The sequence below is a fragment of the Phragmites australis genome, chromosome 17 (assembly GCF_958298935.1).
Source record: "Phragmites australis chromosome 17, lpPhrAust1.1, whole genome shotgun sequence".
NCBI lineage: Eukaryota > Viridiplantae > Streptophyta > Magnoliopsida > Poales > Poaceae > Phragmites > Phragmites australis.
Genome location: NC_084937.1, coordinates 7,234,358 through 7,249,815, shown reverse-complemented (window position 1 = coordinate 7,249,815; position 15,458 = coordinate 7,234,358). Strand labels below are relative to the sequence as shown.

Here is a 15,458-nt window from a genome sequence, read left to right as displayed (position 1 = left end):
GCTCAGTGGGCGATACCTTTTGGGTGAGCCCGCACGGCGTCACAGCCACGAACAACGGACGAGATATTCCTCTCTCTAATTATTAAATGCGTTGCTTGCCAAGGCTCACAATGTGTCGTCCGGTAGGGTAGACTTCATTATTTTTTAAACAGGCATGTAATATTAAAAAATTTAGAAAAAATATATAAAAAAATTCGTGAAGGGAGTTGGGAACGCTTCACAGCGGCCACATCCTTGCCGTTGCGGGAGGCAGTCCGTGTACTCCTGCTCTCTCTTCTCAAGCATTTGGGTGGTGGAGTTCTTTTTTAAATTTTTATCGAAGGGGATGGAGTTAAGAAATACAAAGGTAATTTTATCCAAAATTTTATATAATGGCATATATTAAAGAACTAACATTCTGCAGTGGCATATCAACTATTCTGTAAGATATAATTTTGAATCTTGCAAAATCGCGATGTCATGATATATGTTTTGTTTGACAGAGCTTCAACTCTAAAATTTAAATAGGATTTAAAGTTTATAGAATAAAAGAACATGATTTAAACCTCTATTTTTAGTGTAAAATAAAAATAAGAAAATCAATCAAAAGACTCTAAATCTGTTCACGATTCTAGCTCTAAATTTTTTAGATTTTTAGAGCTAAAAATAATCCACTCTAAAAATTTTAAAAATTAAAACTAAAAAAACAACAACATAATTAACCCTCCCTTTTCACTACCGCATTAGGGTGTATTTAGTTTAGGAGATAGGATGACATAGGAGGAGATCCCTATTTTTATGGTATTGGTTCAGAGATAGTGAGGATACCTCTTAGAAAATATTCTTTTAATATTCTAAATGAAACTATTCTTTCAAATCGGTAAGACAAAACTATCCACCTTTACTAATCATACTCAATAGTAAAATGATTAGTGATATTAGTATATTTGTATTACTTATTAGTATATATTGCTATAAGATTAGAATTTGTAAAGGTTAATATGCTAATCAGTGGTAATTAATGAGAAAGTAACATTAATATGCGTCAGTGCACGTTGATTAATATATTTTAATTAATATTAAAAGATATAATTAGTTGATAATTTTCATTTTCAACCATCCTCATCTCTCTAACTAAATAAAAAAACTCATCCTTACCGTCTAACTAAAAACAAATTATGTCATTAAAACAGAGAAAACCATATCCTATATCACGTTACCTCTAACTAAAGACATGCTTCTCGCGTTACCTCTAGCTAAAGACATGCTTATTAGAGCCGTGCCCTTCTCACACTCATATTAGACTATCCTAACCATATTTTCTTCATTTCGTCTTTTTTCGATTCCTTTCTCCGTTCCTATTCCTTTTATTTTCTCTCATCTTCAACAGCTTCTCTTCGAGAAAAATTACGAAGAGAACAGAGAGAATCCCATCCTGAAGGGAATGACCATGAGAATTCCATCGTGAAAAGAACCGTAAAGAGAAACGTTTAGAGTGCTAAAGGAAACAAGAATCCCTCCACGACGAGAATCTGGACCGCGAAGAAAAGCTGTTGGGTTTGATCTTAGCAGACCCAGCTGCACCTCCCTCTCCATTCCCATCTCCACAAAAAGGCGACCCACGCCTCGCCTAGGGTTCACTCCCTTCACTTTCCTCTCCCCTCCTCTCATACCCATCGCTGCTCCAAGCGCCGGCGACCCTGATCTCCTCCCCCAACCACCGGAGGCGCGCAGGGCCGTGGGGGGGGGGGGGGGGGACGGAAGCGACGGGGAGCCCCTCCATCGCCTCTGCCCGCCGCTGCGGTAAGTAAGCAACCGATTTCTTCTCCTTGGTCCCAGATCCAGACATCCCGAGTACCAAATTGCTGCTTTAATTCTTTGTAAAGTAGCGATTGTGTAGGTAGGCCCTGCCTCTGAATGAATTGCCCATCGAGTTGTCCATCTTTCCCGTGGGGAGATGAATTCCATTTCCATTAGATTTTTTGTATGCCTCTGAAGAAAATCTGGTCACCATAGAACGGCTGCTTATTGGCAATGTTGTCTTGTTCTTTCGAACAAAGAAGTGTTGTGGGTCTTGATTCAGATAGCTGACTTAATTGATGGAAATAATGTGAAATTTTCAGCTTTTGGTTGTTACTGTGTTTGTTTCGGTCAGGGTATGAATTAGCTGAGTTGTTTTGTTGCCCTGCTTGCAGAATCTGTCACCGTTGTGTCCCACATGGAATCTGTGGCTACTCTTATGGAGTCTACAAGCTCTAAGTTACAGCAGCTTCAGCGGGCGTTTGCTGAGCTTGAGAGCCAGAGTGCTGTTTCCATGAACCTGAAGTGGAAGCAGCTCGAGGACCATTTTCATGGGCTTGAGCAGTCGCTCAAGAATAAGTTTGACGAGCTGAAACAGCAGGAGAAGGAGTTCAAGGAGACAATTGTGAAATCCGAGCAGATGCTGGTGCAGCGGGAGGCCGCTGTTACAGCTAAGGAACTGACTTCGATGAAAAGGTTGCAGGAGAAAAGAGACGCTGCTTTAGCAATGATATTTGGGAAGTCCAAGCTTTCCTTACCTGTTCCTGCCATCAACCCAATGAACACAGCATTGAATAATCTTGGTGTGAAGTTGCCTAAAACTGCTTCTGAAGAGAGTGCACACCTGCAACGTGACAATGCTGCTGTGAAGCCTCCTTCTGAACTTGCTGCCCTCTGTGAAGAAATGAATGTTGATGAGCTTCATAAGTTCATTTCAGACAATCGGAAGAACTTGGCAATCATACGAGAGGAGATCCCAGTTGCACTAAGGAGAGCATCCGATCCGTATGGCTTGGTGTTGGATTCTCTGCAAGGCTTTTATTCTGGAGAGAATCTAGTACTAGATGGAAAAAAGGATGGAAACCTTCTGGGTCTAAGAAGAACGTGCCTCTTGTTGATGGAGTCGCTTGGACAGCTCCAAACTGATGCTATAACTAGTTGCATATCTGAGGGCCAAATGCTTACAGGAAATATCAAAGAGCGTGCAAAAAGTATTGCATTGGAGTGGAAATCCAAGCTGGATAGCCCTGACATTGATGATAGCAATGGGAATTGTCTGGAAGCACATGCTTTTCTTCAACTCCTGGCAACCTTTGGTATTTTTGGTGAATTTGAGGAAGATGATCTGTGCAAGCTACTTCCCTCTGTCAGTCGCCGTCGCCAAACTCCCGAGCTTTGTCGATTACTAGGGTTGTCACAGAAGATGCCAGGTCAGTGCTTTTATAATTGATCATGTACCTAGCTCTTACACACATTGACCATAAGTCATATTTTTTTCCTTATTCTAACAAATATAAAACATGGTCATATAGTCAAACCACTTAGATGATTGTTAATTTGTAATTATCTATATCATCACTTGCTGGTTATTAGGTTCAGTCAAAAGATCCTTAGAATAAATCAATTTTTCCTGTAAAATCACTTTTTTTTTCTATTCAAAATTTTAAAAAGGTAACTTGACCACGAGGAGAGATGTACCCTAGCGTTGCCCTTAATATAGGGAGGAGGGGGGGGGGGGGGTACTGAACCCTAGATGGCTAGGAGACACGCTAGCCATTTTTCTCTGGGAGGTACCCACTTTGTGAGCGCTCGGGTTTGATCCTGGGTGGGCGACCTCCTCAATGGGAGGCTCAATCAACTAAGCTATCGCCTAGTTCTCTGTTTCCAAAATTTCATAACTGTTGCTTTACTTTTGTTGATTTGGGGGTTGAACATCATACTCCATGAGCTGTATTGTTGTGCGATTGTAGTGTCTCTCTTGTAGTTTTAGTTAATTATGCATTGCAAGTTTTTTACTATGATTATCCTGTGCAAATTATCTTCTTTTCAATGTTTAGTCCTTTCTTATTAGTTTCTCCTCTAGTCTTATCTACTGATATATATGAAGCTAATGTGACTTTGCTCAAAATCCTATTTCATTGACTTTGTGCTCCAATTGCTTATTTGTTCTTGCTATTTTGTTAGAGCGTTCATAGTTCCAAACTTTCAACAGTTATCCTGTTCAGAAAGTATTATTTTTCACTTGTGGGAATGACAATTGTTGTAACACATGGTCCATGAACTAGAAGGATATTGCTTACTTTTATAATATGGCGCAAGCCTATGCTATGAATGCCGGCTGCTCTTGTATCTGCTTTTGTTTCACAAGTCCATCAATATGTGAAACTTCTTTATACTGTTAGTTTTGTTTTGTCCCATTTTTCCTTTGTGATTTTTATGTTTCTCTTGTATGTTCTTTTCTTTTCACATGTTTAGCATTTGCCACATGAAAAAGGTTATTTATTGATGGAGATTCTGTGTTCAGGTGTCATTGGAGTTCTGGTGGACAGTGGTAGACCAATTGATGCAATTAATTTGGCTTATGCCTTTGAGCTGACAGATCAGTTTGAACCAGTGCAATTATTGAAAGCTTATCTGAAGGAAGTCAAGAGCATGTCAACTGTCAAGAATGGAAAGGTACATCCTGGATTACAGGTAATATTTTTCACTTCAATATTAGATTTTTCATTCATAGAACTACAATTCTTACTTTCTACTGTCACCAAGTGTTGAATTATGCACCTACATCATTCTTTTATTTTGGAAGTTTGATAAAATATTGCCACATACCCTAATAACATTGTGCTGAACTGCCTCATGAGAATTCTATTCGTCAGATCAGGCATTATGCCACCTGAGCTAACTTTTGTTCAGACATTTCAAACAACAGTGAGGCTTAAATACCTTTTCTTTTTTGGTTCAGGAGCCTTTTTAACACATCTGAAAAGAGTTCCCTAAGCTAGACCTTTGCACCTTTTATTTAAATTTCTAGGCACCCTGTGTGAGTCATCTAATCCAGGAATTTGGCGCTTTCAGAGTGATTTTGAATCATTGGCTTTCGGGACATGGTCTGTTAATTAGTATATCTTAGAATATTTTTTCATTATTTTATTCTGGAAATAGTGCAGCACTGGACTTGATGTCATCATAGAGGTGGGAAATTGTTTTGCTCTGAATCTGCTTTCCATTAGCAGCTTGAGTTATGCTACAAAGAAGTTCAATAATTGATATCTAGCTTAGCTTGCAAACCATGGTTTTTAAGGCGTCTCCGTCGCCTTGCCAGAAAAGCAGCGAAAGAGAGGGAGGGAGGGAGAATAGAGGGAAAACAGGAGGGGAACCGGCCAACAATGCCAGCAACCGTCGCCTCCCCCATCCTCGCCGGCTCCGGCGCTGGTGGCCTATGCAGAAAATCTGGAAGAGGGTGGAGGCGGTGGTCGATCTAAGGGGCCCTGCAGTGAAGGGTAGGGGAGTGAGAGGGCGAAGGAGTGGTGGGCCGGCGGCACAATGGAGAGAGAAAGAAGGGGAGGTGGGCGAGAGAAGTGGCGGTGTGTGTGTGTGTGTGTGAGAGAGAGAGAGAGAGAGAAGCAACGCTGCACATTTAAGGACATGGGAGTGGCTCCGCATCGACCTGGGAAGGGATGGGAGGGGATATTTACAGGAGGGGAAGCACATGTGGGCTGGCTGGTGGGCTAGGCCGACCTCCCCTCCCTTCTGCTTTCCCTTTCCACTTTTTCTTTTTCCTTTTTCTTTTTCTTTCCTCCTCCCTGCCTCTGTTTTGCTGTTTCTTAGGCTGGTATGGTGTCGCCTCACCTCGCCTCATGAGCGCCTAGGTGTCGCCTAGGTGCTATTGGAAGGGGTTGGCTCGCCACGGCTCGCCTTACCACCTTAAAAACCATGCTGCAGACAATATATTAGCTATTTGCCTTCGGCATTTGCTCTCTTATTCTGAATCATAAAATATCTGTCTAAGGTGGTTGGTGTTTCTCTATCTTTTAGTATTGTAGTGTGCATACATAATAATGGCTGGATTCATTTATCCAGCATCTGTGACAAGTACTTTGTCAGATTGTCAGATTAATGACCTCCCCTTTTCAGAATGAAATGAATGAACGTGAGCTATCTGCCTTGAAAGCTGTCATCAAGTGCATTGAGGAGCACAAGCTCGACGAACAATACCCCATTGATCCTCTTCAGAAAAGGGTGGCCCAGCTGGAGAAAGCCAAGGCAGACAAGAGGAGAGCTGTTGAAGCAGCAAAGCCACAGTCCAAGAGGCCTCGTGCCAATGGATCAGTCTACGCACCCTGTATTACCAGCTTTCCTGACAGAAGCTTCTATCAGGCAACACCAGCAGAGAGGCACCCCTACCCTTATGAGAGGCAGATTGTGTACGGTGCGGAGGCCCATCATCCTACGATTATAAGCCCACCCCCCTACACCATATCACCTGCCTACACACCATATTATGGTAATGGCTATCCGGTCCAGTACCAGGTACCTTATATGCACTAAATACTAATGGAGAGAGCTAAGTGCAGGTGCTCTTTCTTAACTGTTTAGCCTTTAACCTGCTGCGTTGTAGTTGTATCAGTCAACTAGGTAGTTTGCCTAGCTGAAAAATAGTCAGACCGCTCCGTGTGTGTACTGAGTGTCCATTGTGAAAATCTGTTAATTTTGCGTCCTTGTGACTTATGACATAATTTACACCTAATGTTTAGTTATGATGAATCTGCTCATGTTCTACACGTGGCCTTCGGTTTACCTGACATACTAGTGTTTTTACAAAGAGTATGAAATGGCTGGAGTAACTCAAGAGATTATTAAGGGCTTTTGTGCTTCGCACGGAGGATCCTGTGCGTTTATTGATTTATCTGCTACAACCAAAATGGATGCCCATTGTTTTTCAAAGCATTACTTGTCCATTGTTTTGCATTTTTCTCTCTATTGCCTAGGAGATAATAGAGCAGTGGACTCCGACGTTAGGCCTGCTTATTTTAAGATCGGACGACCGGTAAGTTTCTTGAAGCTCAATTTTCGTTATTGTTTCAGTTGTACATTCATGGTAGGTAGTTACATCTATTTTAAAATTTTATTTTTTATAATGTGTGTATTAGTGGATACGTCTAGTTTATGTTCTGTTTTAGCTTTCAGTACATACCTAAAAGATTCGCTCGTTAACAAAACAGAGCTGGATTTTAGGACGTTTTATAAATTATTTTCTCTTTGCTTCGTTTTGATTTTATTTTATCAATGCAATAATCATTCTGGTGGATACTCGGCTACTTGTTGAAGAACAATCACACGAGTGATGGTAGAGGGTGCTAATTATAAAGATGGAAGCTATTCTACGAAGAGGCTACAATCACTTTCTGTTGGACAACTCCAGATACACAACCAGCGAATGTGCGTGCGCTGTATGTTGTTGCAATCGATAACAGAAGCTCAAGTAGCACTCGCTACGTCAACAACTAATATATCGACATGCATGCTTATAAACGGGGCTCATCTCGCCTAGAGTTGCAATGCAATGCATTACTATAACGTACATGTCAGCTAACATACTGAGCATTTGAGATTTTGTTTATGGTACATTTAGAAAAAAGAATTCGAAGACGAGTTCCATGTAGACCAAAAGAACATGTCAATTCATGGGGCTTGGGACGATTGAAAAAAAAAAAAACGAAAGATGCAAAGAAAAAAACGATGCTATTCTTGTAGAATACTGTCGCTATTTTAGGTCTGTATGGTTTGGGGGCTGCTACTGTTAGCTGACATCTGATACTAAACATTTGGTTGTTCTTCATCAAACATCCATAGGTACGTATGAACTTTGTGTCTCGATACATTGTAGCTTACTGGTTCTTATAATTTGGCCACTGATCAACCTACTGTAGAGGCTGTGGAATAATGCGAACATCATCATCTCCTTTATACAACTTCACATCAATTCCAAATAATTTATTCAAGCCTGAGGAGCAAAGGATGGACCTTTCCGCTCCCTTCCCCTCCTGGCACCCTTGTCGCGTCCTCTCCACTTCCTTAGCCTTCCAGTGCCGCTTCCTCTCCTAGTTCCACGCCGGTGGTTGCTCATGCCCTGGTGGCCACTGCCCGGTTTGTGCTCCCACTGCTGCCGGTCCCTTCCCCCTCACCAGCGCCGGTTCCTTCATCTCCGTTGTCGTCGTTGGCTTGCCCTTTCCTCCTAGCGGGTAGGTCTAAGGTTCTTTGTTGGCAAGACTCGAATCTGTCTTCTCCTAAGTCCTGCAGCCAGCGTTTGTATGCTCCTGATCCGCCTTCCTATCGTGACATTGTGGTCTCTTTGGCCTCCTCAGCTGCAGCGCCTACCTCCCTGATCGCTCCGCCTCCTTCTGCTCCATTCGGTGTTGTCGTTTCCCTTCGGCCTGCAGTGTGTTCTAAGTTACACCAACCTTCCTCGTTGAGGCTTGGTCAGTGAGCTGCGAAGCAGTGCCTTCGGCCTTCGCATTAGCCGCGTTGTTCCATCCTTGCTGATCTCAAAGGGAAGTGCTTCAATTGTTTCTCAGTGGCCCATTGCGTTGCTCAGTGTCGGAGAGGCCCCTGTTGCTTTATTTGCCGAGCAATGGGGCATCGTTCCTATGACTGTCTTGGACGACACTGGTTTGGGGCCTGCTTTGGTGCCTGCCTCCTTGAAGGGTCCTCGCTGGGAGGTTACTTCGTGGTGCTCGGTTTGGTGTTGGCTGTCTCCTTCGGTCTCTCCGGTCTTGGTAGCTATGGTTCCTTCTTCGGGCGATGGTGTTTATGCTACTGGTGGGGTCCTTCGGCTTCACATTCTTCGGGTGGTGGGAGCTTGCATCATCATAGGCGGCGCTCCTCGTCAGGTGCTGGAGCTTCGGTCTTGCCTCTCCGTCCTGTTATGGAAGGTTGATATTCCCATGATCCTTCTACGGTGCTTCCCTCGTCTACGGCCCTTGCTTCTTCATCTGAGGATCTCTCCTCCAGAAGGCTTTGCGTCTTGGACCGGTCGGAGAGTATTGCATGTGCTGAGGAGGATATTCACCAAGTTGTGTTTGTTTCAGTGGTCGGCAATGGGCTGGCCTTGTCGTCTCGTGAGGTGGTGGTTGAGATTGCGAACAAGTTCAACTTAGATACTGATGCTTTGTCCATTCATCGTTCAATGCCAGAAGATTATTTTCTTTTCCTCCTAGATGAGACGTCGGTTGAGAGGATGCTAAATGGTGGGTTGCTGTCCGCACGTTGTTCTTCAGGTTGATCTTCAATAGGTGGTCAGGCTCACTCTTCCGACAAGTCTTTGTGTTTCTTGGTCGAGCTGGAGCTTCGTGGCGTTCCAGCGCATGCCTAGGACTTAGCAACAGCGGAACAACTCCTTAGCCCTTCCTGCTGGATCCAGCGTCTTCATCCTTCGATGGTGGCACGTTCGGACCTCTCTTCATTCTGGCTCTTATCCTGGTGCTCTTGGACTCTTGGTCGGAGTCCTTCCCACCGACTATCGACTTGGCCATCGTTGAGCCACTGGTTCCTATGGTTAAGGTTGGTTTGCTGGTGAAGAGGGTCCTGATCTACTCCGTTGACATCTTCGTGAAAGACATTGCCGTGCTTGAGGGTTCTCCTCCCTTGGATGACGATGGCAGTTGTGATGATTGACGTCGCCATCGTTTCTTTGAGTCATTGTTGGGTTCTTTGCTGTGCGGTGGTTCTTCCGTCGGCGGTGTCGCCGGTGGTGGTGTTGCCGGCCGTGTTTCTGTGCTATCTAGGTTGGGGCCTCCCCTTCCCAGGGGCTACCACATGGCAGCCTTGCTGACAGCTGAGGAGCCAATGCGTCTGTTGGAGTCTAATGTTGCCGGGCCGCCGTCGGGGAATGTCCAAGGCTTTACGATGGCTGTTCTAAGAAATGATTCCCGCATTGGTACCGGTTTGATTGACATGTCTTCCCTAAATATCGTGTCCCCTCCAGCCGCAGTGGAGTTTCCGTTGTGCCTGGAGCCCGAGGAAGATCTCGCCGCTCCTTCTGTCCCTTTGTCGGCGCCTTCTGAGCTGGATTTGCATGGTGCTGTTTGTGTTAGGCTCTCAGCGGTTGGTTCCATTTCTTTTGTTGGGCTTGGCTGGAATGATGGGATCCATTGTACCAGTTGCTCCTGGCCTATCCGTGGAGGTCTTGAATCCTGTCTCGGTGACTTCTAATGCGCCAAGCTCTTGTGATGTTGTTCTAGCGCCGCTTGTTTCTTCAGACGATCGTGGTTGTGCTGCTCTGGTCCGTGCCAAGCCATTGTTAGTTAATTCAAGGCGTCGACGTCTTGCTGTTCTGCATGTCTCCTTGGTTGGTTCTGTTTCTTCTGTTTCACATGAGGGTCGCAAATGATGGTTTAATGGGGTTTATGGCCCTCAAGATGATGATTTCAAGTTGCCTTTTTTTGCAAGAGCTGCATGGCATTCGTGCTTTATGTCCTGGGCATTGGCTTGTGGCCGGATACTTCAATCTAATTTATCAAGCAACTGACAAGAACAATGCGAATTTGAACCACACCATGATGGGTCATTTTCGCCATTTGATTGATGATACGGAAATAAAGGAGATCCCTCTTTTCACTACGTGAAAAATGGACAAAGGAAACACGATTTAGTGACGGGTCATTATACGACTTGTCACTTATATAGTCTCGGGTCGGAACCGGGCATAGACCCGTCACTGATTGTAGGTCATAAGTGATGGGTTATAATACTGCCAGTTACTTATGATATAAGTGATGGGTTATAACTACACCCGTCACTTATGATCTGATCACATGTGACAGATATCCCCGCATTAGTCATAAGTGACAGGTCATATTACGACCTGTCACTTATAACATGGCATAGGTAATGGGTCTCTCTGCATAAATAATAAGTGATAGGTCATATTACGACCCGTCACTTATGATTTAGTTCTATTATAAGATCTAGCTTGCTACTATACGTGCTCAGATTGACTAGCATTGTGCGCGCACAGTAGATCAATGATTTTCTCCGGTTCCTCTAGAGGCTCTCTAATATTTTGATGATTTGAAGTTTGAATTGATGCTAGGTCTTTGAAGGTTTGCATAATCTCCCCCTTTCGTCCTCCTCTAATCCCTATTTGGTAGATTTGTTGTGTTTTGGGCTGTAATTGGCAATTTTGCATCTTTATCCAAAATCTTAGTAAAAGTGAGTTGTATTTATGTTAGATTTGGTACTAGGTTTGCTTGATCTACCGCGAGATGTCACAGATCTAGTGTAATTGTATGAAATTTTTAATCGCATGCTTAACCACGAAATTAAGGTAATTGTTAATAAAGAATGAATGTTTTTACATTAATTATAGATGACGGATAAAAGTTGGATGTAGCTTGAGACTCGGACTTATCCGGAGTACTTGAGGGGGTGAAGCATTTCATGAATGCTTGCTTGACGGATATGAAAGATCGTGGCAAAATGGCAATGTATTGTCTATGACGCGACTACAGGAATGATGAAACCAGACAATATCCATGCATACTTGGTCATACGTGAATTTAAAGAGAATTATACATGTTGGAACAAACATGGCGAGGAGGGCTTAACAAGGGAGAGATGGATCGAGCCCTCAATGTTGATAGTGTGGATCAAGGACTTACACCTGGTGAAATGGATCATGATCTTAAGTTTCAATGATAATAATCTCGAGGATTTTGTGAAGAATGTGGACCAGATGGTGCGGGATGTCGAGTGACATGACAAGTATAACAATGGTGAGTTTGCTAAATTCCAGAAATTTGTGTGGGATTCCAAGACTTTATCCCAAATGTAGGGAGAAGTATACGTAGATATTTGGGAGCCTAAAGCTTCAACAGCTGAAGGAAACCCATGGTTGGACTGACAAGAGTTTTGAAGCATTGTTGGATCTGCTAAGGGACATGCTATCGAAGGAGAACTTGGTCCGAGGGCGTCTATGATATAAAGAAGATAATTTATCCTTTAGGACTAGTCCTAAAGGATAAATTATCTTCTAAAATACATGCATGTAAGCATGATTGTATCTTGTTTCATGGAGAGTATGCAGAGATGGATCAATGCCCCGTGTGGAACTATCGATATAAGCGTAGAAATGATAGTGGTGATGGGGATAGAGGCAAGAAAAATAAAGGGCCTTCTAGGAAGGTGGTGTGGTATTTTCCTATAATTCCCAGTCTAAAGCGTCTATTTGCCAACAGAAAGGAGGCCCAATTGTTGTGTTGGCATAAGGAGGGTTGTAAGAACGACACAATGATACGACACCTTACGGATTCCGCTCAGTGGCGAATCGTTAATTCCATATTTGGTTGATTCGTTGAAGAATTGAGAAATATTATGTTTGCTATGAGCACAGATGGCATGAATCCATTTGGTAACATGAGTACCTCACATAGCACCTGACCTGTTGTATTATCGATCTACAATGTTCCACCCTGGCTTTGTAACAAGTAAAAATACATTATATTGTGGATCTTGATATCAGGACCGAAGCAACCTGACAATGATATCGATGTGTTCCTCAAGCCTTTAGTCGATGATCTTAAGGAACTCTTGTTGGAAGGCGTTGAGGTTTGGGATTAGTATAAGCAAGAGTACGTTACCTTGTACGTCATGTTGTTCGTCATCATCAATGATTTGCCATCACTTCATAACTTGTTAGGTCAGAGCAAAAGAAAAGGTGAAGCCTGCCCCTATTGCTTAGATGACACATGTAGTTTGAGGTTGAACAACTAAAAAAAAATAGTGTACATGCGGCATCGACGTTTCCTTCCTAGGAAACACCCGTACCAAAACATGGACAAGCAGTTAGATGGCACAAGGGAGAAAGCGTTACCTCCAAGGTATTTCAGCGGGGAAGATGTCCACAATCAGGTTAAGAATATCAATGTTATCCTTGGCAAGCAAAAATTATCCTCCAAGGATGATGAACAATTAGGAATGTAGAACAAGAAATCAATACTATTCGAGCTAGAGTATTGGTTAAAATTAGATGTTCACCACTCTATCAACAACATGCACGTAAAGAAGAATATTTGCGAGAGTCTGATCGGTACATTGGGAAAAGAAAAGGATCATGAGAACGAATAAGCTAACCTTGAAGAAATAGGCTTAAGGCCGAAGCTCCATACACATGATACGGACAAAGAAAAACACCTACCCCCAGCAGCTATCACTCTCTCCAAGAAGGAGAAAAAAGAATTCTACGAGTTCTTACATAGTGTGAAAGTTCCCTCCGATTACTCATCCAATATCGCAATACTTGTATCGGTGAAAGAGCTGAAAATAAATTTCACCATGATGAAGTCCCATGATTGCCATGTGATAATGACGTCACTACTTGTGGTAGCTATTAGGAACATCCTCCCAGTTAAGTTTCGCGAGGCTATCATGTGCCTGTGCTTTTTGTTCAATGCAATTGAACAAAAGGTGCTCGATCTAGACGTGCTGGAGGAGCTAGAAAAAAGGCACTTTAAGACTATGTATTCTTGAAGTGTATTTCCCACCATCCTTTTTCAATACCATGGTACATCTCACTGCTCACCTTGTGAAGAAGATACACTACCTTGGCCTCGTGTTTCTGCATCACATGTTTTCATATGAGAGATATATGAGTGTTCTCAAGTCGTATGTAAGGAATCAAGCCTTTCATGAGGGATGCATCGTGTAAGGTTACGTGAAGGACAAGGCATTGGAGTTGTCTATTAATTACATTGACCCGAATAACCCAATTGGCGTTCCTAAGTCTCACCACGAGGGGAGGTTTGCAGGTGTAGGGGTTCTGGGGAAGATGGCAATAACTCATGATCTGAAGGCATACGACCAAGCTCATTTCCTCGTGCTGCAACAAATGAGAGAAGTGTGCTCATATGTCGATGAGCACAAGCATATGCTACTTGAAGAGAATCCAGGGCAGATCGATGCTTGGGTTGCAAGGCAACATATGCAAAGGTTCACCACTTGGTTCCAAGATCAAATGACAAAATCGAGTACTCCTACAAGTGCTCTGATAAAAAAATTGGCTTCAGGCCGTATATACAAAATTATGACATATCAAGGGTACGATATAAACATAAACACATTTTACATGGTTGCCCAAGATGAGAAGAGTACATACCAAAATAGTGGTGTCCGTATAGATGCTTATTGTAAGACCCCATTCCCAGATTCTCCTATGCCTCCAGTATCAGTCTCTGGATAAGTAGCTGATACGCATAGTATAACAGTTGTAGTATCACAGTCAAACTTCGTGCATAATTATTAAGGTTATAGAGTATAAAAGGTTACAAACCTAGCCGAACGGCCAACTAAAATACAGTGGAGAGCAGAGACCCAAGCCACAAGCAGCTACGTTGCGAACGCAACTTTGAGGACTACTCTTCATCCTCGCCTTCACCTCTAGAGAAGTCAGCATCGACTTTCTCATCTGAATGACAGCAAGGGTGAGTATGAAAGGTAATCAGCAAGCTTGATACTACTTCAAGGTGTTGATAGATGAATAAAGGGGGTAATTCAAGGATAAGACTTTACAATTTAGTTTTAAGCGTAAAGTAGTTTACGCAGGTATCCAATTGCATCATCTAGGATTGACTTAAAAATAGTTTAAACATTTAAAAACCAGGTAATAAGCTATATCTGGGATTTACACCTTACTCCGTAGTTCCTGTCATTACCTCTGGTGTACCTCTAGTACCACATAGCTTCTGGTGGATTGAGTTGGGAACCTCATCACACGGACATCTAGTCCACACACTCACTCATCAAGACACATGCACCCAGAGTCTAGTCAAAACGGTTACTGTTGTTGCATATCCATGACTGTGGATACGGCTATTCGATTAGGTTTACACTCTATAGAGGTTGTACACTGTACCTACACGATATGCTCAGCCTCCAACCATTGCAAACGGAGGAGCAAATCATACCGAGACACTTCAATCACCTTTCCTACCGGGCTTTTCTACGAGATTTACCCCCAAGTACTAGTGATCTTGTACTGAACACCAGGTTCCCTTTTTAAGCATTTACCGGTCTCTGCACGCTCAAACAGAGGGCTACATAGTCACTTGACTTCTCGCTGCTCTCAGCCTCCTAGAATGATGCCTAACTCAGTCTGGTAAAGGAGAAGTCAAGTCCTGCCCATTGAGGATGCATGGTTGCACGGGGGTGGCTAAGCATGACGGTGCAACGACTCGGTCCTTAAACGACCAGAACAGGTATCTTCTGGCAATGAACACCACAGAGGTGACTCAAGCCTCCAGGAGCATCCTCATCCAGAGTACTACTCCACCTGCCCCCGCCAAACAATTTTCACCTATTTTTACACATCATCTACCATATCCCACATGGCATAAGGATTTCACAACCATCACAGAATTCACAACCATCAAGGATTCATGGTATATGAGTTACCATTGATAACAATAAATCTTATTTCTGAGAAGAGGTGTTTTAAAAACGACGTCTCCGAGGAGACGTATTCAATCCTAAGCATGCTAGATATCAAGGCGTCGTCTGTCATTAATATAGATGACAACAGGTAATCCTAGGGTGATATTTATTTTGGATGAGACATTTAATGCATGTCATGTGTTTGATAGGATTAACTACCTTAAGTAGTTTGCAAAAGCATAATATGTAGCACA

General features: G+C 43.0%; 1 protein-coding gene across 1 annotated transcript; it reads left to right on the top strand.

Moving 5' to 3' along the window:
* The first annotated feature begins 325 nt into the window (after positions 1–325).
* On the top strand, positions 326–6,560 carry LOC133896839 (FRIGIDA-like protein 3). Its single transcript, XM_062337488.1, has 5 exons — positions 326–346; positions 1,614–1,782; positions 2,175–3,209; positions 4,304–4,473; positions 5,914–6,560. Exons 1-5 carry the CDS (start codon positions 326–328, stop codon positions 6,325–6,327), a joined length of 1,809 nt encoding a protein of 602 aa, XP_062193472.1. The 3' UTR covers positions 6,328–6,560.
* The last annotated feature ends 8,898 nt before the right edge of the window (positions 6,561–15,458 follow it).